This window comes from Leguminivora glycinivorella, chromosome 15 (assembly GCF_023078275.1).
Source record: "Leguminivora glycinivorella isolate SPB_JAAS2020 chromosome 15, LegGlyc_1.1, whole genome shotgun sequence".
In the NCBI taxonomy this organism is placed as follows: Eukaryota; Metazoa; Arthropoda; class Insecta; order Lepidoptera; family Tortricidae; genus Leguminivora; species Leguminivora glycinivorella.
Window position 1 is genome coordinate 9203479 of NC_062985.1, and position 25063 is coordinate 9228541.

Below are 25063 nucleotides of genomic sequence, written 5' to 3' on the forward strand. Positions count from 1 at the left end.
ATGAGCTTTAATAATCTTAATGGGATATACTATCCTAAATGCATGGGGAATTTATCAATGAATTCATTCATGATTTCACCATGCAATTTTGCAGCTCACTGTACAAAGTAGTAGTAATAGTAGTAATTGCATATAATGATAGAATGAGAAAATAAGGATGGTTGCGTTCTAAAATCATCAACAAGTCGATTACTGCGAGAGAAGTTTAAACATAGAATTTATAAAATTATGTAAATATTAATATTTTCAGGTATGGAGATAAGAGAACTTCCAATGGGAGAGCCAGCACCGAGCGAGGATCCCGAGTTATCGGACAATGCCGACGCAAAGGACCCCTTGGACTACGACTTTGACGAGTCTAGTCAGCAGCAGAATGGCTTCCTAGACTTCGGGAAGCTGGGGGTCAAAGAGGCCCTCGAAACGGGACTAATGAAGCTCCAAAATCTACCTAAAGTTCTCAAATGGAGCGACGCTGATATAGAGGAGTATCCTGTGTATAGTAGAATAATCAATTTTATATTGCCCCTTATGGGCAGACAAGAAATCTTCGGACGTTTCATGAAAAATTATGAAGATATCGTCCTGAAAACTGACGAGGCTGTGACATTAATAGTCGTACTATATTTAGATAGTAAGAATCCATTGGACTATGGAAATACGGAATCCCTAATAGCGTATTATAGGGATCTATATGGGAAGGAGATAAAACTTGTCCAAATGGGATCAACCACATTTTCAAGAGGCGCTGCGCTCACAGAAGGATTGAAGCAGTGCTTAGACGACGACTTAGTATTCTTCGTAGACGTAGATATAATGTTCAATTTCGAAAGTCTTAGGCGGGTAAGGATAAATACAATAAAATACAATCAAATCTACTTCCCCATAGTGTTCAGCGAATACGATCCGGACGTTATTACTGGAGAGGACTATAATAAATTCAAGGGTGAAACGTTAGTTATAAATAGTGATTTAGGTAGGTACGTGGACAGTTTAGAAAGTGGTGCTAAATCGGAGCGTGAACTAACTAATTTGAGATACAGTAAAGAGATACATGACGACTATGGGTACTTTAGGCAATACGGTTTTGGTATACTAAGTATATTTAAGAGAGATTTTGAAAGAATAGGTGGGTTCGACCTGACCATTAAGGGTTGGGGGTTGGAAGATGTTCAATTGTTTGAAACTATGATAAAGTCTAACTTGACTGTGTATCGGGGACCAGATGACAGTTTGGTGCATATCTTCCACTCGGTAGACTGTGATAGGAATTTAGAGAAGAGTCAGTTTTTGATGTGCCTGGGGACGAAGGCTTCGACCCACGGGAATGACAAGCACATGACATATTACATGTTGAACCACCCGGATGTGCTGTGGCCAGACTCGGAGAAAGGTGCTAGCTAGTACAGGGTTCCGGCTTAGCTTATTCTATAACTAACAACTCTCTTTTGTAAAGAGGTTGTGTGTAATTGTAAATAAAATTACATTTACTCAATCTGCATTTGGTACTGGGAACTGTTCCGAAAGTCAAAAGTATGTTATACTTTTTTTAGTCAGTTTTATTTAGATATGTACTATTTTTAGTATTTTTAAAGTAAGATATATATTAACAAAATTTTGGAGTTATGTCACAAAATATTTTAAGTTTGATATTTTTATGAGAAATTCTACATGACATGGAGTTTTGTTTTATCCTTATGAACAATTTTTATATTAGCTACGTAAAAAAAACTGGCTTTTAATTTAACATAGAGATTCCTAGTCTGAAGTCAGATTATGTAGGTAAATGCAACTTGATTTTAGTATTTTTTCGTGGTAATACCGATATTAACTACGCATAATTTTATTTATTTCTGTTAAAACGGTATAATCGAGAGAGAGCATACGTAATTCAAGGTCTGTAAGTGAATAAGTAGTTTTTCAATGTCTTTATTTGTCTAAAATAACTTCATCACTTATTTTTAACTTTCTAAGAGAGATGTACAAGTATGTGGGGGATGTGAAAATGAAAAATGATATACAATCTCTTCCTGAAATAGCCTTATAATAAAATAAAATAAAAACATTAAAACATATTAAAAATTTAAAACATTGAAAAGCTACTTTTCTTCAGCATCAAGTTCACTTAGGTATTGTTGTTCCTATAGTTAGACAAACAAATATAAGGGGATGAAAACTACCAACAACTTAAAAGATCACGCACCAATTTGACAATATCTTTTGACCCTTTGAACGCCAAGAACCACTAAAGTGGGCGTATGCCGTCACACCTCGGAAAATGGCGATCAATCTTATTATATGAAAGAAGCGCGTTCCTGCGCACACAGTCTAAGCTCGTGTAGGCTTGTACGAGTGAGATAAGGCAGGTCGACTGGTCGCGTTTTTGACAGATGTTAACTGTGAGGTAACCGAGACCGGGTGGGCGGCACTTTCAGCAGGAAGCAGGGAGTGGCCATACTGTACGATACTACTCTTTATTATACTGTGGTGTCATCGTGCCTACCACGCTAATAGCCACTAAAAAGTGGCCATGGCGGACGCTGTCCTGCTGACAGATAAGGTTTTTAATTTCGTAATTTACTAGTAGAGGTATTGGTGTGTAGGGCGCATTTTGATGCTAGCGGCTGGCGTTCAAAAGGTGGAGTAGTGGCAATTTGGACCAGGGGCCCATTTCTCGAAGCTACAAGTTACAATTTACAAGTGGTTGTTAATGTCTAATATGACAAGTTGGAAAGAGACTTCCGCTTGTAACTTGTAACGTTCAGCTTTGAGAAATGGGCCCCTGGGGGCGGAAGTCTCGGAAGCGACGACCTGTCTGGCCTAGCGCGTAGTAGCCCTGCCTGCTACGCCGCGGTCCCGGGTTCGAATCCCGGTAAGGGCATTTATTTGTGTGACGAGCACAGATATTTGTTTCTGAGTCATGGATGTTTTCTATGTATATAAGTATTTGTATATTATGTATATCGTTGTCTGGGTACCCACAACACAAGCCTTCTTGAGCTTACCGTGGGGCGCAGTCAATCTGTGTAAGAATTTCCTATAATATTTATTTATTTATTATTATTTTTCCAACTTGCTATATTAGACATTGACAACCGCTTGTACATTGTAACTCGTATCATCGAGAAATCGGCTCCAAGGCACGCGTCTTCGTGAATCACACGATGTGTATTATAATGAATTGATATGTTGCATTACTGCCGTAAATATGACAACAGGTACCTAGTTTATAAGCATTATGAAATAAATTTTAGTTTGTAGATATGGAAATGTGGAATATATTGAATCATACCTGATGATGCTCCTAAATTTATGCGCTTCGGGTTTATTCTTTTAGTTTTAACCAATTTAATGTTGTTATAAAACCAACAATTTATGAACTCTGGCCGTTTATAACCGTAACATAGGTATATATATTTTTCCTTTCCTTTTTCAACTTGAATTATAAATAAATATACTCGTTATATTATCGACTTTATAAAGTAAAGCCTGACAAGTTTTTATTTGACCCTCGCCGCGTTGCGGATTTTCAGCTGAACTAATTTCTTTTACTGGCAAGGATTACTATTTGACACCCGTTGTCGAAAATCATCGAATGTCAGTGATGTAAACATGAAGCAAATATTTTAAATTTTCTAACGGTTTCATCGCAATTTTGTCCAAAATAATATGATTAAAAGTGAAAATAATTATACTAAACGTGATAAATCACTTACAACAAAAAAGGATGAAGGATTCAACAGCATTTCGATACCAATGTTCTGAAATTGGTTATTGACAAGTCCGGGACTGACAGTTTATAGTGCGGTTCTCCTGTATTAATTTGTTGGTTTCGCGTTTAGCCTAATATATTTTTTGTTCTAATTTAAGGTGTCTGTAGCTCTGCCGTGAAAAATATGTATAGAAATAAGGAGGCCGTTCCATAACTGCCACCAGTACAGAACAAGGTCCCACGAAAAAAGAAAATAAACATCGATGACTTCGATTAAGGCACAAGATTCATGGATTTTAGGCTGTGCGGAAAGAAGTAGCGAGTCTTAAAACCTTGCTTTTTAAATTTTGATTCTTTAAAACCATGTTTTAATTTTCTACAAATATTAACGGGTAACCAGTACACGCTGTCCCCAATACGTATGACGTCGGCACATTATTGCCATATGAAAGCGGTTTGTAGCGACACTCTTTCAGGGTCAAATAAAATCTTGTCAGGCTATATATCTTTCTCTGGTTGTGAATTTAACATATATTCCGTACAAACTATCACTTAAAGGCAATAATTACTTATTTAAACTTCAGAACATTCTTGAGCATTTGTAGATAGGTATACATTAGAAGAACAACTTTTACCTGCGCGATTTTAACTTTTACATGTCGCAATTTTACTGTTTTTATAGATTTTTTGTAGTTATACTGAGTAGTTACACCTTTTTCTATATGTTTGGACCAAATTAATTGTAGGACTATTTTATTATTAATTGAAATACAAAAATGTCCTTATTAATCACAAATATTATGAGTAAGAGTAGATACGTTACTCGGTAATAAATACTCGTTGCCAAGTTACTATTTCTATATTTTCTTTTTTCATTTAATTAGCAAACTCTAAACGCATTTAATAATGGAGGTTTTACATGGATACCACTTGTAAGGGTAAGTATCCACCAGAGCTAACCATGGTATGAGAGCGGATCAAAGCACGAAGAAAAATTCTAGTGGGTTTACTTTTATTTCTCTCATCCCTATCATGATTGATATACATATTTATACTTTTATACGGACGCCTTTCAGCCTGCATAGTGCCAGAATTTCGTGCTACAGTGGTGGATGCTAACCTTTAATCTATTTTTTTGTACCTACTGATCAAAAACTACCATCTCTCATTCACTGGACGGTTTTCAGTGACGAAAACGTCCCATTGTCATAATAATAAATTATTATAGTTAAGTTTCTATGTTAATCTCTGAGTTAAAGGACTTTATGACGATCGGTACTTGTATAAATTACTTTATTTTTTACTGTATCATGATCATTTGATTCAATACCAAATACAGGGTGAAATATTTTCGTAGCGACTTTAGAAGGCACAATGAACAACTTTTGTTACGTAAAGGACCAATGCTGCAATCGCGAAAAATATAATTTGGCTGTCCCATAGAAATTCGCGGCATCTCGGAGTGTATAGAACAGCCAATTTCTTTTGCGATTAGGCTACTTGACCCTTTTTTAAAGTCTATCTTATATTATTAATTACTGTCCAATTAACCGAAATAAAATACTACCATATTTTATTATGACTTGAAAACCGCAAAAATACATTTTTAAAGTATACTTTCACTTTATCAGGCAAAAACAACATTAGCCATGTTAATCTATAGATTGTCTGTGCATGACGTCAATCGAATTAAACACAAAACTTTTTGACATTTAAGTATGAGGCATAAAGTTCATTATGTCAGTGATTGACTTGACATGAAGTTAGGTTATATGACGTCACTACATCGCTGACAGCGTTTTCGGTGGCCAAAGTTAAATCAAATATTACACACATTTTTAATCGAAAATACGTAGTCATCATTCACTTTTAATACTCAAAATCTATAAATATTGGTTTCTTATGTCAAATACTACAGAAAACAATCATTTCTTGTGGCAAATTCGATATGAGTAGCCTTTTCAGCATTGGTCCCATTATAACAGTTGTTAATTATGACCTGAAAAGTCATTGTGCAAATTATAGCTTCTTCTTGGGGGGCTCTTTTTTTTCACCCGGTATAATCAACTGATACTCGCGGCTACGGCCCAACATGTTCCTGCATTCCTACAAGGATCAAGATGGCACCCCATATGATAGGCGTTCAATGGGTTAATGCATATAAATCTGACTAAGGTCCTTTTTCCTTGGAATGACATATTTTGTAAATAAGCTGTAAATGTCATGTGCTCACATGTGAAGTGCCAAGCGTTAGTCGTAAGTAGGTAAATATTATAATTGAATGCAAACCGTTATATTTCTGTGTTGATATTAATGTTTTTATTGAATGGAAACGGCAATGTGATTTGAAAGTGATTGAAAGTACGAAATTAAATTAAATATTATTTTTGTCTACAGCAGTGGTTTTATTATTTGACTTTTTATGAGCCCCCGCGGTCTTGCTCGGCTTTTCCTGCCTTTTACTGATGATGGTGTTGACGTAGCGATATTCGCGAAAAGACTGTTATACCCATCGATTGTTGTTTTTTTTCTGTGTTTATGGATATACCTATAACCTAATTTAAGATGAACTTTCATGCTTGGAAAAGACAAAATAATGACAAACAGTTGTCAATATCGTGTCAATATGGTCATACAGCTGTCAATATTATTTGTGTAGTTTATTAACAAACATTAACATTAAAAATCTTTCCTGAGCCGCTAATACAAAATAGGTTTAGGTACTAGAGTTGCGGTGTTAAGTATGGTTGTCCTGAAACTTTATAAACATTAGAGCTTACTAATTAGTGACTAATGATAATAAAACCAGCTGTGGAATTATTCAGTGCTAACTAAGATAGTTGTTGTAAAGTGATTGAGTGGTTTGTGCCAGCAGGACCAGGATTTAGAAGGTAATTGGATGTAGCAATTGTAGCTGAGAATTTCATTGTACAAATATCAATCTTAGTGTACAGTCAACCAATTGGAACCCTAGGCCACTGTAGAACTATGTCATAGTGACGTTATAAATCAGATTGTAAGAAATCTCGTACTGCTTGTCATTTTGACATGGTTGTAGAGTGGCCTAGGGTTCCAATTGGTTGACTGTACCTTCCTTACCGTATTCGGCAAGACTCCATCCTTCAATTCTTTTTCTGGATTTTGCATCGTTCTAATATGGCTCGCAAAGCTATATTTTTAACCGCTTTCCAAATCTCAAAGGAAGGGGTTATCAAGTCGTCTATATGTTTTTTTTTTTAATGTTTGTTCCTCGATATCTCCGTCGTTACTAGACCGATTTTGAATTTTTTTTTTTTTATTGAATGTATATGCATACAGATTGGTCCCATTTCTCTCAGAACCCAGTTCTGATGATGGGATCCCGAAGAAATCGAGGGAAGTCCTCAAATCTGAAAGGCATACATATGGTGATTTTTGTGTTTTTAAAGGAACAGCATGCACTCCTCCACAGCATGTGGCACTCCTGATGATGGTCAGAATGGAACTCCTCAAATCTGAACGGCACACTTATAGTGACTTTGGTATTTTTATAAGAACAGCATGCACTTACGTCCAGAACAGTGATATTTGGTGTAGTGGAATTGCTGATGATAGTCAGAACGGAACTCCTCAAATCTGAACGGCACACTTATAGTGACTTTGGTATTTTTATAAGAACAGCATGCACTTACGTCCAGAACAGTGACATTTGGTGCAGTGGAACTGCTGATGAAGAGTGAGCCGCCCCTGGTTAGAGTTCCGTTCTGATAATCATTCTCATCTGTAAGTACTTCAGAATCATCCAGATTTCAAAATTGGTTCAGAAATGACGGAGATATCGAATAACAAACATTAAAAAATATACAGACGAATTGATAACATAATCCAACATTTGAAAGTATTTATCACCAGAACCCCAAAGGAAGGCGGTTTTTTTTTTCTTAAAAATTATATCCAACTTAAACTGTCCACGTGTCCAGTCTACATGCGTCGTGTCTTGCTGCAAATAGGTGGGTCCGCACAACTCGAGTAGCATCGCGAGGCATTCCCCATGGGTGGGTAATAGCCAATATAGACGCGTGCGGTGCCCTCGACAGGGGTGCTGGCTCGGCAATGGGTACGTATGTATGTCCACTCGGCCATTTACCTTGCGACGCTGCTAGCTCTTTCCAGGCCCCGTAGCCGAATGGCATTTCTGCGACGCCAAACGCCGCAGAAACGTAATCTATCTCTGTCTCTCTTGCGTATTGGCGCGACAGAGCCAGACTGCATATCTGCGGCGTTTGGCGTCGCAGAAATGCCATTCGGCTACGGGGCCAGAGCATTTAGTTCTGTTAGACGCTGCTGCTTAATTGGATATTCATTCTCTAAAACAATTAAAACCTAATTACCTACGTGTTACCTATCTGCTACCGACATACATATTTAATACTGTTTGTGTTAACAAATATATCATACAGCCCAACATTCGATGTTTCTTAGTTTTATAAAAAGCATTTCAAAAGTTTGTCACGTTACCGATGCGTTTTTATTTAATTGCTTACGCGACTGAATGGTTACCGTAAATTATCCGGTGCAGAGGTAGACCAAAGAAGAGATGGCGGAACGACCTCGATGTATTTTTCAGCAACTGGCAAGAGCGGGCATCAAACCCTGGAGAAAGTAAGGGGAGGCCTTTGTCCAGCAGTGGGACACAATGTAGGCTTTAAAAAAAATCGCGACTGTCTAATTCTGTGAGTGTTATTGTATTAAAATTGCATATTTCCCAGAGCGTATCCTACTTACCCACTTCCCCACCAGTCGCGGATCCATGCAGCTGCGTGCCCAGGGGGGGGGGCCCAGGCCCCCCGGTTTTTTTAGCAGTTTAGCAATTGTCCTCCATTAGCTGACTTTCGGTGTAATTATCGAATTGAGCATAGAAGAAGATGGCCATAAAAATTTAATATTAATACAATTTTGAAATTTAAATTGGCCATTTTTTTCAAAGTTGTCCACCCCACTTTTTTTTTAGATTTGGAATTTTTTATGTGTTTTCCACTCAGAATCGCGAGCTCTTTCAATCCTAATAGGAGAAAAAAAGTGTCCCAAGGTTTTTTTCCCATTCCGTTACCACTTTTTCATACATTTTGTATGGCGGTAACGGAATGGAAGGTACGAAAAAATGTATGGAAATCTTGGGACATTTTTTTTCTCCTATCAGGATTGAAAGAGCTCTCGATTCTGAGTATGCATCGCGTAAAAAATACCCATGTTGCAAAAAAAGTGGGGTGGATAACTTTGAAAAAAATGGCCCAAATCTAACAATAGGTGTAAGATACGTATGTACAGATTACATAGATGTTATACAGGATCGCCCTCGGCTCAGTATTTTACCACCGTAAGCCACGGCGCTGATTTTCAGTGGGAAATAAGTGTCATGATCGGATGACTGTAGGTACTAATAAATTAACATTTATTTATTCAAGAGACGAAATAATAAGATGGTGTCAGACATTTTTGTGTAACATGACTGTTAATGCAGGTGACTGTGCCGAATCACCGCGGGGGCTGCTGGTCATTTCTATTGTGTGCCATGTCACGTTATATAAGACCATACGATAATTTTATTGTCATGCAATCTAAAATGGACTTTTTACTTCTTTGTGACCTGGGGCCCGTTTCTCGAAAAGAACAAGCCTTGAATTAAAAGTGTGTTTCCATGACAACCCATACGATTTGACAGTTCGCGCACTTGTAATACAAGGCTTGTACCTTTCGAAAAACGGGCCAATGGGGCTTCGATGCAAATCGTTTGGATCGTAGGTATCGAAACGCAGATGTCTCACTCACTAACCCGAAAGAGTCATAGCGATTACCGTTTATGATATGGAGCAATAATGGACCAAACGACAAAAGTTCGTTGACATCTTTTATTTGGGGTTTATTTTATTTACCTACATTTGCTATGGAGTAAATATTATATTGGCTTGTGTGGTATTGGCACTTCTTTTAAATACGGCAAGGCAAAACGAAGTTCAGGTCTAATAGGTACACTATACCACAACGGCTCGTTGATGTCTTTTGTATGGGGAGTTAGTCTTATTTACATACATTTCAATAAAAACAGTGGGATTATCATATTAATCACAGATGTACCGAATTGCCAGAGGCTGACCATTGTTCGACATGATGCAACTTTACATAACACGATATCATGCGATCGCAGATTAGACGTGGGACTGCTTTCATAATCACTGTCTCGGAGATGTGCAAAGGTATTAACTTTAAATGCATATTTCTAAAGGAAAACTGACTTTAGTAAAGATGTCACTTACGTCATTAGTATTGTTAGTTCACTATATAATAATGCCTTCTTAACGTAAGCGACCGGCGCATTTCAGTATTCATACATTGTGTGGTATCTTATTGAGATCACGTGTGATCCACGGCAATATTTTTCCGCATCGCAATATTATAAAGTTTATTAATCGCATATCGACGAGAAATGGTACAAATGAAATATATTACATCTGCATGCCTACTTCTAGATTGGCACATGTTATAATTATAGGTTTAGGTAAAACCTGTACTCTCGTCTTTATTCCGGAAAATTATGAGAACAACATTCTGTAATGTTAAGTAACAATTTAAAAATAAAGTGCTGTTTGGTGGTCAGTTTTAAAGTGTGTACCTTATTGCTTAAGTTTGTGGCTTATGTAAACGTAATCGACTTCGCGAGATATGAAAGCTTTATCGCTGACTGACAAATCCCTTGACGACGATGTTAGACCTTATCTTGGTATTAAGAAGTAGTTAAATGTCAATTACGACTTTTTACGGAGGTCTCAGCTTACGCATAAGGGACTTGAGTAATCGTTAGTTTCTAATGTGTCTATGATATTTTCATAAGTGTTAACCTCAATTTATCTATTACCTACTAGGTATATTGCATGTGCGAGTAGGACTAAGATGGACAGCTGTCTGTCATTTATCACTATACCAGTCACTTCTAACAAGCATAATATGCAAGCGCAGAAGTGATGCATCACAGGACAAGTGACATAATCGCGCCTATGATACCGCTGCAGTAGCCGATATAAGATCTTCATTGGAACTATATTTATTTAGGAATCATTGCGAGATCGTTAAATGGACATAGTTCACGCCGATGGTGGTCCGGCCTTGCATTCGCCATTTGCGGTGATGCAACGGCCTAATTCTACTTCTTGCATCTTCATTTGGCCCATAAAGTTACGGATGGAATATAAATCAAATAGGTGTAAACAATCGCCGAATAGAATTACAATTATTGGGTTAGTGAGAGTTGCGTCACTGCTTCGATTTGTATTCCAAGGTCGGCGAAGAATAGCATTTACATATTTTACATATGTAAGATTTTGTTTATAACGGTTCTACAAAATAATAGTAAGTAACAGTTACACGAAAGAGAAACTATCATATACGGTGTCGAAATGTATTTATTTTTTGTAAATAAAAATAAAAACATAATAAATCTTACGGTATAAAAATATTAAACTATACTTATAATAAACTTTATACAAGTGTTGAGCCCAACGGCCGGCCACTTCGCTCGTTTTGGCACACGGACCGGTCGCCGAGAGCCGCGAGAGGCTCGCAGTATAACCGGGACACGTGCCAATGGCGACTGGCCGGCCGCTGGGGCGTTGCAACCCGTTCGCGTGCATAGTCGCAAGTGTTGGATTTGGTGAGACAAGAGCCTGGTGGGCCGGCATCACCTACATTGTACGTGGCTGCCGACCGAATTGATTAAACATTCGGCCGCTCCAGAGATCTTATGAAGTCGCCCGAATAAAACAACATCCGAACGCTCGGTGGCTATCGAGGACCTACGCATGGACTAGAAGTAACGGAGCACTCTGCTATTCCTCAGTTGGTAAAATCCGATCACGGAAGGGTCCAGTCGATGTTTTGCATTCGGAAACTTGTTAGAGACTTAGAAGGGGGCACCGTAGCTGCCGGAGGGGGCGCGGGCGGGAGCTCCGTAGGAGGAGGAGGGACCAGATGGGTATCCACCGGAGGAGCCACCGGACTGCTCGAACTGCGCGACCTGGATGGCCTGACGGACTCCCTCAAGGTTGATGCCGACGACGCGGCCACCGGACGGCGCGCCATAGACGGGGGACGGGGCTCCGTAGGAAGAGGAGGGGGCGCCGTAGGAAGATGAGGGAGCGCTGCCGCCGAAACCGCCACCGAAACCGCCGCTGGAGGAGGCGGAGGACTCTTCCTTGAGGAGGATCTGGCGCACTTGCTCGAGGAGTTGTTGGTCAACGTTCTGGCCCTCGGAGGTCTGGTAGCCGGAGGAGACGGCGTGGTAGCCGCCGCCGCCGCTCAGGCCGCCGCTGAAGCCGCCGCCGAACCCGGAGCCGCCGGACGGCCGGTTGTAGTTGTAGCCGCCGGGAGCCTCGGCACGGGCGGCCGCCACCAACGCTAGGGCTATGCACTGCAAAAACAATCACTAGTTGAACAACTTGGACTATGAATATACAATCTTTAAAAATAATATCAAAAATCTTGCAACAATCGCTACAAAGTGACAAGTGATTGAAATCGTTAAGAAAACGTCAACTGTTACTAAGTAGAGACTATACCTATTTAAATATGATAATTCAAACACTAATGCCACTCTTAAGACGCTTTATGACCCAACCACTCGCAGATGTAAATTATGTGAAACGTGCATTGTCTTGCTTTCCAATTCTGAGCATTTTATTTGCAAAGTAAGTCTTCGTTACCATAAACTGTATAATATGTAAATACGTGCTACCGTTGCACAATCTCTGACCAAACGGACTTCAGTTGTTTTTTAAGATGTTCAAGTGAAGTTGAAAGTGAAATTTGTTATGTTCTCACGAGCATGGTTTGGGTCAAGTGGCATAAGGTTAGGCATGTCGCCATTCTTAACAATTTTACTTTCCTCACGTAACGTGCGTTGCTTACATGCAAGTGTAATTATTCAATTATAATTTTATTGTGAAATTTAATGGATTGTTTTCTTAATCGCGATAAAATTTTGTCTAACGCGAGATGAAACAACATTGGAAACGGCGAGTGAAAGTTCACAGAAAGGAAAGGTCAGAGTTGAGGTGATATAGTGGCTCTGTTGCATCACGGATGCACTCGGTTTAAATGTTAGACGCTCTAGATGATCTTTTCCCTCAGAAACACTAAAAAAATAATCGATTAATTCATAACCCAGATCTATATGTATATTAGGGTAACGAAACACCTTGAAACTGAACTAAACGCATTGTTTTATTACAATGCAAATATGTTTTTAATCCGTTGTTCTAATAGAAATACCTAACAAAGCGATAAAATTCAAAATCTATCCATCTATGCGAACGTTTTGAAAAGTAGATTCTTAAAAAAATATTTGAAATGTCTGTGTTCTTTTAAATTGTCTTCGTCAGACGTCAATATGTTCAGATGACACACTTTTTTATATGCTCTATGGACTTATGATGCACTAGACTAAGTTATGCAAGGCTTCCGCGGCGGAAGTCACGCTAGTGTCATTAAGTTGAGCTTTCGACGATCGAGTCGTCTATGGTGCTCGATCATGCTATGGTTATGCATTAGGCACAGACAATAGGTCTATATTTCTCGCAATAAACTTTATGATCAGTAATAACAGCCTGGATATAAATAAATTATTAATGCTAAAAAGTAAATCATGTTTTTTTCATGAGCTTAACCTGTAAATATTACCTATTGTACCTACTTAGAAGAAATAATACTCAATGCATATTTAATTTTATGAAAGTCTAATATTGCGCAATTTAGAACTACAAAGTTTGTATTCATGAACGTTTATTAAAGTACCTAAACATATTATAATGAATTGGATTGATGTTAAATTACACCATTCTAAAAGAATCGAAATACCAATACTTTATAAGAATAAGGTTTAAATTTTAATATGTAAACTGCGTCTCATTTCTAAATTAAATCACCAATCGTGTTTGGAATTGGCTGAATAGTCAGTTATGCAAGACGTATCATGTATGCATAACAAAACATAGTTATTCCTAATATTTTAAGTTTAGCGATTTACAACTTCTTTCTATTAATTTTCTTTTACGATTCCGATTCTAATCAATTGAAATAAATATTATAGGACATTCTTACACTCAGAGGGGTACTCAGACAACGATATATTTAATATACAAATACTTATATACATAGAAAACATCCATGACTCAGGAACAAATATCTGTGCTCATCACACAAATAAATGCGCTTACCGGGATTCGAACCAGGGACCGCGGCTTAGCAGGCAGGGTCACTACCCGCTAGGCCAGACCGGTCGTCAAAAATGATTATGCCTTTTAAGCGTGAGCAGCAGCAGATACTGTTTTTCTCAAATGCAAAGTCAATATTTAACATTGATGACGGGCGATTCGGTTCGATAGTATTTGTTTCTGATGCGTCATTTTTTCAAACACGAAAACTTGTTTTTATACAACATATGATTTCTCGGGAAAATAATGGAGTTAACTAGTATCAGATCGTAATAATTTAGAAATAAACAAATAAAATCGACACTTGACATTGCCATAAAAGTTTAGCTGTTAATGTATTGCCTTTGTTTAGAGCTTGATATAGTTTTTAAATCTCATTTATTTGGTAAATTTTCTTTACTTATTGTATGCGCATAAGTTCTAAGTTCTATTTACGAATTTACGTACTTTTGTATGGTATATTTTAAAAACATTGTTTCGCAAAGCTATCTCGATCACTCGAACATTACATTAAATTTAATTACTTTTCCTAAGGTTTGTAAGTTTTAAGATATGCGTCACCTCTGACCCGCGAAGGCTTGCTCAAGCCTTACGCACTTGTGCAATAGAATATAATTGGCGTAGTTTACGGCGTAAGTGAACGGAGCCGGGAAATGACGGATTGCCAAACTGGACCCTTCTTGACTTATAGAACTTCTAATTTTTTCCACATGGTGGCAAAGAAGCATACGGCGCACTTGATGGTAAGCAGTCGCTCTAGCGTATGGTTTAATTGATGAACAATCAGCCATTTATACCTTTGCTCCTTGCATACGAATATATTTTTTTGCTCGCAGTAAAATGATGTCAAAAACGTATTTTTAAGATTTATTTTCGAATATTTAATTAAGTAGTTCGTATTTAATTTCATTTCTATTTTGGTCATTTTATAATTATGTTTAATATAATACTGATTTTATTGTACTTTTTAAGAGAAAAAAAAATAATCATTTCTCATTTTGTGTTTTTTGTTTTCAAATTTCAGATATCTGTATTATATCATCTTATGTACTAGATATTTAATAAATGTTATATTCTGACAGCAATGAATGAAAATTACTTATAAGGATTACAATGGTAATACTAATACCTCTATAAGTGTAAACGACGTGTTAAGAATTAAAAGGTATATTTATTACCTAGATCTTTGTTATATTTTCAAAGGTTTGATATTTGCCTTAAGACAATACACTAGAAAGTTTATTGATGAGTAAAGTTAGCTTGAGCCTTAGTACTTCGTATTTTATAGCCTTGATTGAATAGTTAGAAAACGTTATAGTCTATAAAACATCGCTATTTACTCATATATACTAACTGCTTAAATGGCCATTATAAATAAACTATAATAACTTATAATGGAAGGGATTGAACTTTTGACCTGTTGGAAAATTTATATCCGATTTAGAGTCGATAGTACTTAGAGACCATTACCGAATCCATAGACAATTATAGTTAGGTAACGACGTATTGTATGGAGCTGAGTGATGGGACAAAAACACTTGACTAACGATGTATGGTGTGAACTCAATTTGAATAGAGATACAATATTACTCATTATTTTGCTGCTTTTTAAACAAAATCGTTAAAGAAAACGCTAACATGTTGTCAAGGTGATTAAACTAATTGCTTTAACTTCTCTTTTTCTATTTTTGAAAAACTTCCTGAAGTTATTCATCACTTCAAAATAAATGGATTCACTCATATTTTTGTATAAAATAATTAATTTAACCGTTGTAGAATAATTATGGCGATAAAATCAAGCTGAAAAGTTCTGAAATCAACTTCAGTGCATAAAACAGTCCAAAAATATAATCACATCCTGTGAACCAAAACACATTTCATTAATCGATTAAAATCGAATTCCAAATTTAAATAAACCGATGCACTGTCAAACTTGATTTCGGAACGTCACAATCACTTGTCACTTTTTACTTTTTTTTAATTCACTTGGCACGGACACTGCACTGGACTTACCGCTACGAAGGCTTTCATGATGCTTAGTGATGGGTCACTTCGGTTACTAGTGAAGTAGTGTGATGTTCTTGGATGGTATCAGGTACTATATAGCTAAATGGCCGCGGTGGGGCGGAGAAAGGATAGGTATGGTAGTTGTGCAAGAAAGGGAGATGCTACCATAGACTCGGACGAGGAAGTTTTTTAATTGGAGGGCGTTATGCTATTTTTTTTTTTTCGAATTTAGAAGACCGATAGGTGGGAGGTCACGAACATTACCAGTTAAGTAATTTGCGGGTTTAATGATGGTTAGAATAAATATTTATGTGCCAACAAACTGTGTTTACATATGGAGTGCAGCGCACGCACGATTAACAAGTTTTTTAACATTTTAATTGCCCATTTCATTTGGTTAATTTTGACATTTTATTGACTCAAATTATACCAAATTCGATTTTAGATAAATAAATCTATGTATGTTGTATATTCTTTAATCTAAGTATATCAATTAAATATTATTTAGGTATTTAAATATAATAGTTTAACATTTACTTCGAGTTAACTATGTGAGATATACGCATTTTCACCACGTAGGTAATATGGAAATCAATTTTCACGGCAATCAACATGAACAAAACCAACAATCACGTGGGCTGGTCACAGACCGTGCGAAAGGGTTATAAGCGTAGGGTTGACATAATAGTATTTTATACAATCGTGATATAATACAAAGCTTTTCAGTCAAGTACCATGTTTAGGCCACGAAGCTTGCTGAGTCGCCTAATAGTACGGTACGAGAGTGAAAAGCTTAATTATATCACTATTTATACAATACTTTTTCTACGAGTCATCATCTTCATCATCAATGAACGGAAATATCATCATTCATGCAAGTTAATATTAATGTTAATAGAGTCGCTCACCGTTGTATCAACATCGAATTACCTAGTAACCAATTGTTTGTAATAACCGTCTCTGATTGGCCGATAACGCGACAGATAAAAAAAAATGTATTTCAGATGCAGGAAAATTTGCCAGGTATCGCGAATTAGTATAGAAATTGTATGAAGTTCTATTTTTGAAATTATTACAGTTAACTAAAGTCAACTATAATGAGCTTATTATAATTGAGTCGGAACTGCCATAGAGTATCCAACACTGAAAAGTTAGCACTTATAGTTTAGTCTGTGGTGTCCTAATTGACAGATTACAGTCGACAAGTAGAAAAATATATTAGTACTTCTTTATTTTAAATTAGGACTAAGATCATGTACATTTGTGAAATGGGTTTTCCGATGAACTTTTGATGAACTATTTTATATAGAAATTGTAATAAGATGCCGGACGGACATATTCAGTGGCGAACCTAAATTCGAGCCGGCGTCTTCAGCTTTATTTTTATGTAGTTTTTTTTTATTTGGTTGATTTAAGTTACGTACAGGACTTATATTGACCGGTATATAAACCGTGATTACCTTTTTGATTTTTATTGAGGTCCCGATATTCACAATATACAAGTCTTATGAAACTAACCGTGAATCATACAGGAATTGACTTATGTACCGAATATAACTAATTACTACAAAATATATTGTTTTAATTTACATTACAAGTGAGAAGATTCGATGTTTCTAAATTAGCTAATTGAACAAGGAATAGCTAAATGAACTAGCTCCTTAGCCGTCGTAAAGCTAAATTAAATCTGTGTAGGGCCTAAATTAAATCCATGTTTAGAACTTTAGAATATAGTTCAAATGTTCTACGGAAAATTCTAGAAAATTTACGATGTCTGATCATCACTGTAAAGTGTAAGGTACAGTGGTGCAAATCTCGACTGGGGGCCAATTGTAACTGATACATTTTTTCCATTATTGGTACACTATGATGTTGAGTGGTGGACAATTTATTTAATAATGCAAACATTGTAAAACATGGAAAAAATGAACCAGTTACATTTGCCCCCCTGTCAAGATTTGCCCCGCTGTACCTTATTTATTTCCCAGAGATGTGAATAAAATACCAAATACTTTGCGTTACTAGACGGTAGACCAAATTATTTTCGCGAACGAACAACGTTTCGAGGAACTCAATAAGGCTCGTTATTGATTTGATTCTAATATCAGACACTTTACCTATCAGTGGCGGCTGGTGAAAATTTCTGTTAGGCAACACTGAGCAAAAAAAAAACATACCTTAACATTAAGGTACTTTACTAGTAATCAATTTTAGGCAAGCCGGTGGGAATCGGCTTGTATGCACCAGCCGCTGCTGCTACCTATTGATGTTTTGTGACGTGTGATCTATCTTGCGATGACATACTCTCGCGCCAGTCATGTGCTAACTCTGCTGTTTATGCGAACCCTACCTGCGTAAAATCCCAGAACGTGTGGGCACATAAAATTAGTGAATACTCGTCACATTGTCTGCTACCAAAGAACGCTCTATGCATGAGCCAGAGACAAGTCAGTGGTACAGACTACCAAGCCAAGGACTTTATTAAATTGTCAGTGCTGAGCTCTCAAATCTCCATGAAATTCTCTCGAATCAAATTGGTGAGGTCCTAAAACTCAGTCACATAGTAAATAGAGATACTTAGAAAAACCTTGTTTAAAAAGAATAAAACCATAATTTTTCACTTTGCTTTTTGATTTAAGGTTAAATAAAAGAGGAAAAGTAATTTGGTCTCTATACTTTGGTTTATATCTGTGTTTTGTATCTGTTCATGTTCCTATTCTTTTTCTATTTATTTACACTACTGATCATTAACGAATGAGAATTATTAACTTTAGATATTTTTTTGTAAATAACTGTTAGCCTAGTGTTTCCCAGCATGCCTAGACCAACCCCTATAGACATCCATTACAAGACTCCTCGCGGTCACCAGCCTTACTATTATTTGCGCTGATATATAAATAATATTGGTACTCTATAGGAAGTTATCTGTGTTCCCAGCATGTCACTGCATCCTTAGTACCTAGGCTTAAATAAGCATCCTCGCGTGGGAGATTTAAACCTAGGTTTTTAAATGTCAGGGCCACTTTTTAAATGGCCAAATTTGACAGGTCGCATCGAGGGGTTTGGAAGGTAAGGTAGCAGTTTTTATTATATCCATGTCTTGAAGCTTATTACGTACAGCTACCGCGGTAATCCTTTAGTCTCTAAACGGTTGAATACTATTGTACACCGCTTTTACGAGCTCAGTGGCTATTGACTCTCGTAAACCTACCGCAGTTGGTATGACACGTATACTATGGATAATGCTTCTTTTACATAGGTACATGCAAATTTTGCCAAATACATTACAACAAGGAGGATCGAGTATTATAGAGAGTTACTGTCAAAGTAAAATGTGCAATCACAGTGCATTGACTGCCATCTCTCGACACAAGCTTAAAACTTTTGAACCTCAGTTTTGACAATTTGGTCCATATTGTTAGCTTGATATGTGTGACAATGTCAAATATTAATATTAGCGCCATCTAGCCGAGCGTTCCCCAAAGGTGTAACGCCGTCTATGCCACCGTAGCTGTTTCTCTATGGATTTGAGATACGTTATTTTTCTTAGATTGTATCCGTCTATACGAAGTTACATAGGTCTTTGGTTACAACAATGTCATATACTTTTAGGATTCGACTCGATATTAAAATACTATGTATAAAATAATATACAACAATACGCACCCAAAATCAAAATATATTTAGATACTTACTAGTGCCACAAAATAACTCTACTTCAAAATATCCCGTAATGTGGTTTCCGATTATAAAATCATTTCATAAAATCCTAGGCCACTAGAACTACGACTTATTGACACCGTGATTTATTTGTCACAGAAGTCACTTCGACGTTTACTGTGAAAGGGTTCTACAGTGGCGTTAGGATACAGATTGGTTGCCTGTCCATACATACCTACTTACATAATTTCATACCGGCGCTACTAAAGTCATTGTTCCTATTCGTATGCTGATATTTGCGTAGATGTTGTATGGTTATATCAGCTGATATAAATTGTAAGCAATTATATTTGTAATCGCGTGTCAAGCAAAATGGATTAGGCCTTAGAGTCACTATTAACAGTCAGATCGCCTAGGGGCGTCCAAAATTATAGTGCCTAAATGAGCATAGACCACGCTTTCGTCAGATTTATCTTGTCAGCAATTATTTGACGTTTGCTTATCGTGCTTTGGATAAAGTCGACTCGTTTTTATAAGAGCCCGTGACATAGCCATAATGAAATGCGCTATCGCAAAAGTCTGTGTTTTTTCAGTAAAATATAAAGGTTAAAACCATGGACCGTAAAAATTTCAATATTTTTATGATAATAATATTGCGCCGGCGGTTTTTGCATCCTTTTGTCAGAGTATCATATCCATATCCATACTAATATTATAAATGGGAAAGTGTGTGTGTGTCAGTTTGTTTGTCCGTCTTTCACGGCAAAACGGAGCGACGAATTGACGTGATTTTTTAAGTGGAGATAGTTGAAGGGATGGAGAGTGTCATAGGCTACTTTTTGACTCCTTCTAGCTCCCCACTTCCTTAAAATGAGGGGTGCAAATTTGTATAACGCGAGCAAAGCCGCGGGCAAAAGCTAGTATTTATATATATTTATGTGCCTATATATATTTATGTATTTATGTTTATGTGTGTTTTTGACGGCCGGTCTGGCGCAGTCGGTAGTGACCCTGCCTGCTGCGCTGCGGTCCCGGGTTCGAATCCCGGTATGGGCATTTATTTGTGTGATGAGCACAGATATTTGTTCCTAAGTCATGGATGTTTTCTATGTATATAAGTATTTATATATCATATATATATATCGTTGTCTGAGTACCCACAACACAAGCCTTCTTGAGCTTACCGTGGGCCTCAGTCAATCTGTGTAAGAATGTCCTATAATATTTATTTATTTGTTTATTTATGTATGTATTGTATACTCGTACTCGTAAATAATTTAATGTGTCTGTAATTTAAGCTATCAGTTAACGTCCAATATTTCCTTTGCGGTTTTTTCAGACTATCGCTAGATCAAATAGTTTTTTGCTAATACAATGAATCGGCAAAAAGAAAGTACTAACAGGTAGACAGTTACACCGGCAGAGCTTAGCATAGTCTGCGAATTTACTTACGAATAATCGCGAATCAGGCTATGAAGCCTAATGGGCTAATAACAGACCACAAACGATTTCTTCATTGGTCGTTTTGTCCACCTACTTCCAACAATTTATTACTTATTATTTTTAAATAAAGGTACAGTCAACCAATTGGGACCCTAGGCCATGTAACGTAGTTACGTTACGTAACCTCGGTTACCTGTTATTGAAAAATAATTCGTTAATTAAATGGCTTATTTTATTATAATCATATAAATTTTAAAAATGTACGTACTAAATAATCGTACATTATTACTGTTTATTTGTAACGGCTGTTGCTATCTGCATCGCGCTGTACTTTGACAACTCTTTCTTGTCAAACGTATACCGGTTGGCTGCGTCCCTTTCCCCCGCGGACCCTCTCTCCGCGCGGAGACGCGCCTCAGCCGAGCGGTCAGTCAGATTTAGCTATCAGTCGCCGGCCCACGCTCGCTTGCCTTGCGCAGTGACTATCGTGTGGCCGGCGACAAATGATTAATATTTTAATAGATATCTGTATCGTTTAATATCTTCAAATGTAAATGAGTAGTGTTTAAATCCCCAATTGGGTAAGTGTTGAACTTTTTTTTTAAATGTCGTTAGGAAGCAGTTAAATTTGAATGTGTGCTTAACGGTTATTTTCCGTTATGTTGTAACGAACTTTCCTTTGTTTGATTTTTCAGATTGCTTTAGTGTAGTGTACTTAAAGGCTTATTGTCGCTTGAAACTTTGAAACCCTTATAATGCTAATGTTAATGTAATTTTCCATAATTTAGAACAGGATTAGAATTGTAATTTTCGAATCAGTGTTTAACTATTGACTGCTTATTGTGTAAGCTCCGTCTGACTGTGACATTATAACATCACCAAGGCATTCATACCACTAAATATCACGCAGTACTATCTCTTCCGCTTCTGCGCTTCTATTTCTTCAGGCCAGTCACAGTCAGCGGGGTCGTTCCGTGGATTTATACTTAGACGGATTTAAACAATTCCAGGGTGCTATGGTACGGGTGATCACCGGCCATGAGGCCACCATCACGCTGACTCCAAGGACCTGGTGCTGACCCTGGCAGTCACGGCTGACGTTCTTCAGCACTCCGTCACTTCACCTACATAGCGGAGCCAGGGAAGTACTAGCGTGTGGGCTACAGCTGCTTTCTTAATCCGGGAGTAAAATTAATCAGACGGTTAACGGACTTTGACCCTTCGACGATTGTTTCGAATGCTTGCGACGGTTTAAGCGGAATAAATTTGTGAAGTGAGATCTTTTGTTTAATTTACTACTTCCCCGCCTTTAAACGTAGCAGTGGCGCCCTTACGTGGTTTTTTTAAATAAAAAGTCTGATTTTACTCCCGGTTAAGTAGTTGTGGTGTTGTACTTGGTGTTGGTTTTTATGTTTTTATTTTTGTGAAACGTTTTTTTTATTTTTGGTTGCCAGCAGCTAACGTGTAGGGGACTGTTTTTTTTTCTCTTTTGTGAACATAACTGAAGTTTTCTCATGGTACAGTCGGACACATATATATTTTTTGTAACAAACTAATATTTGATGTGATGCATATATCGTTATGAAGGATTGTTAATTGTTGCTGATTTTGTCCGGCAGTGCAGTTTTTAACATTTTAAAATTCTAAAAACAATTGTTTAATTTTAGTATTGTGTTTTTTCGGTTTCTTACACATTAGTTGCACTTTTAACGCTTTTTTTTTGTTTTATACTTTTCTTTGTGTGTTTTACCCTTTTCGCTTATTTTTATTTCTTTAGACTTCAGAGCGTTACATTTTAACAAAAACAACCAGAACGTTAGTAATTTTTCAATTATTATTGTAACAGACGGAGTATATTTCGTTTTATTCGTTCAACATTTACCTAATTTTTTTTTTCTCTTCAGTCGTTTTTAAATATATTTTTTTTCCCTGTTTCATTTTTTTTTTTTTGAAATTGAGGTCATTCAGTTAATAATGCGTGATACCATCTTTTAAGTACAGTTCTTGTAGGGTTTCAAGTTCATGTAACGGGAAACCTCATTTTATGTAGTGATTATGCGCTAGTGACTATACGCTTGGACCCTATTTTTCAAGTATCACTAACGTATTATATGTAAGCGAGAAGTATGAATAAAGATTTATGGAAGTGTAGACAGGAGCTTAACTCTGCGGATTTTATTTCATTTAGATGATATAAAATCCTTGACCACGCGGCGGGGTACTGTAACGTAGTTACGTTACGTAACCTCGGTTACCTGTTATTGAAAAATAATTCGTTAATTAAATGGCTTATTTTATTATAATCATATAAATTTTAAAAATGTACGTACTAAATAATCGTACATTATTACTGTTTATTTGTAACGGCTGTTGCTATCTGCATCGCGCTGTACTTTGACAACTCTTTCTTGTCAAACGTATACCGGTTGGCTGCGTCCCTTTCCCCCGCGGACCCTCTCTCCGCGCGGAGACGCGCCTCAGCCGAGCGGTCAGTCAGATTTAGCTATCAGTCGCCGGCGCACGCTCGCTTGCCTTGCGCAGTGACTATCGTGTGGCCGGCGACAAATGATTAATATTTTAATAGATATCTGTATCGTTTAATATCTTCAAATGTAAATGAGTAGTGTTTAAATCCCCAATTGGGTAAGTGTTGAACTTTTTTTTTAAATGTCGTTAGGAAGCAGTTAAATTTGAATGTGTGCTTAACGGTTATTTTCCGTTATGTTGTAACGAACTTTCCTTTGTTTGATTTTTCAGATTGCTTTAGTGTAGTGTACTTAAAGGCTTATTGTCGCTTGAAACCCTTATAATGCTAATGTTAATGTAATTTTCCATAATTTAGAACAGGATTAGAATTGTAATTTTCGAATCAGTGTTTAACTAATAACTATTGACTGCTTATTGTGTAAGCTCCGTCTGACTGTGACATTATAACATCACCAAGGCATTCATACCACTAAATATCACGCAGTACTATCTCTTCCGCTTCTGCGCTTCTATTTCTTCAGGCCAGTCACAGTCAGCGGGGTCGTTCCGTGGATTTATACTTAGACGGATTTAAACAATTCCAGGGTGCTATGGTACGGGTGATCACCGGCCATGAGGCCACCATCACGCTGACTCCAAGGACCTGGTGCTGACCCTGGCAGTCACGGCTGACGTTCTTCAGCACTCCGTCACTTCACCTACATAGCGGAGCCAGGGAAGTACTAGCGTGTGGGCTACAGCTGCTTTCTTAATCCGGGAGTAAAATTAATCAGACGGTTAACGGACTTTGACCCTTCGACGATTGTTTCGAATGCTTGCGACGGTTTAAGCGGAATAAATTTGTGAAGTGAGATCTTTTGTTTAATTTACTACTTCCCCGCTTTTAAACGTAGCAGCCACTGTATAACTATGTCATTGTCGTTATGAATCAGATTGTAAGAAATCTCTTACTGCTTGTCATTTTGACATGGTTGTAGAGTGGCCTAGGGTTCCAATTGGTTGACTGTACGATTTTAAATGTCATTGTCAAAATGACTTTTCTTCTAACAAAACACGTCACTTATGAGTTATGACACTATCATATCCGATCCATATCATATTTAGAGCTTTTTTAACTTATCATTAAAAGAATATTAATACTAAGCCCGATCTTGCGATCCAAATGAGTCAATTAAAGATCATTTGAATGGTAAGATTGGGATTAGTATTATTAATAAAGTTTTATTTATGTAATATTTTATTTTAACTATATTTTTTTCCGCGACTTTGTTTGAATAGGAACCGTTCAAGTGACAGACAACGGATCTAAATTTTTAACCACCGCCCAAATCTCAAAGAAATCTTAATTCGTCTGTATTTTTTAAATGTTTGTTCCACGACATTTATTTGTTAGGAGATAATTATGTTCTCTTTGTTATGTAATGTTTGTTAAGCTTATTGAGTTTTTAAGTAAAATTTTGTTAAGCTCGATTTCTGATGATAATCGGATATCGGATTCATGAGGAATTGAGGAAAC

General features: G+C 37.0%; 2 protein-coding genes and 1 long non-coding RNA gene across 3 annotated transcripts in view; 2 read left to right on the forward strand and 1 right to left on the reverse strand.

Moving 5' to 3' along the window:
- The window catches only part of LOC125233906 (chondroitin sulfate synthase 1), a 52505-nt gene extending 49576 nt beyond the window's left edge, over positions 1–2929 (forward strand). The window contains exon 6 of the mRNA XM_048140075.1: positions 251–2929. Coding sequence (XP_047996032.1) covers positions 251–1401 — 1151 coding nt within the window. The 3' untranslated portion in view covers positions 1402–2929. The remainder of the gene's footprint in view (positions 1–250) is intronic.
- Positions 2930–11127: 8198 nt separating this feature from the next.
- On the reverse strand, positions 11128–16053 carry LOC125234072 (pro-resilin). The gene is made up of 2 exons (XM_048140257.1): positions 15964–16053; positions 11128–12149 (listed from the first exon to the last, which is right to left on the reverse strand). The coding sequence occupies exons 1-2, from the start codon at positions 15979–15981 to the stop codon at positions 11643–11645; spliced, it is 525 nt and encodes a 174-aa protein (XP_047996214.1). The 5' UTR covers positions 15982–16053; the 3' UTR covers positions 11128–11642.
- A 5179-nt stretch (positions 16054–21232) lies between these two features.
- LOC125233965 lies at positions 21233–24400 on the forward strand. The gene is made up of 3 exons (XR_007177911.1): positions 21233–21641; positions 22071–23703; positions 24132–24400. It is a non-coding gene; the product is annotated as an uncharacterized LOC125233965 (long non-coding RNA).
- Positions 24401–25063: the final 663 nt, after the last annotated feature.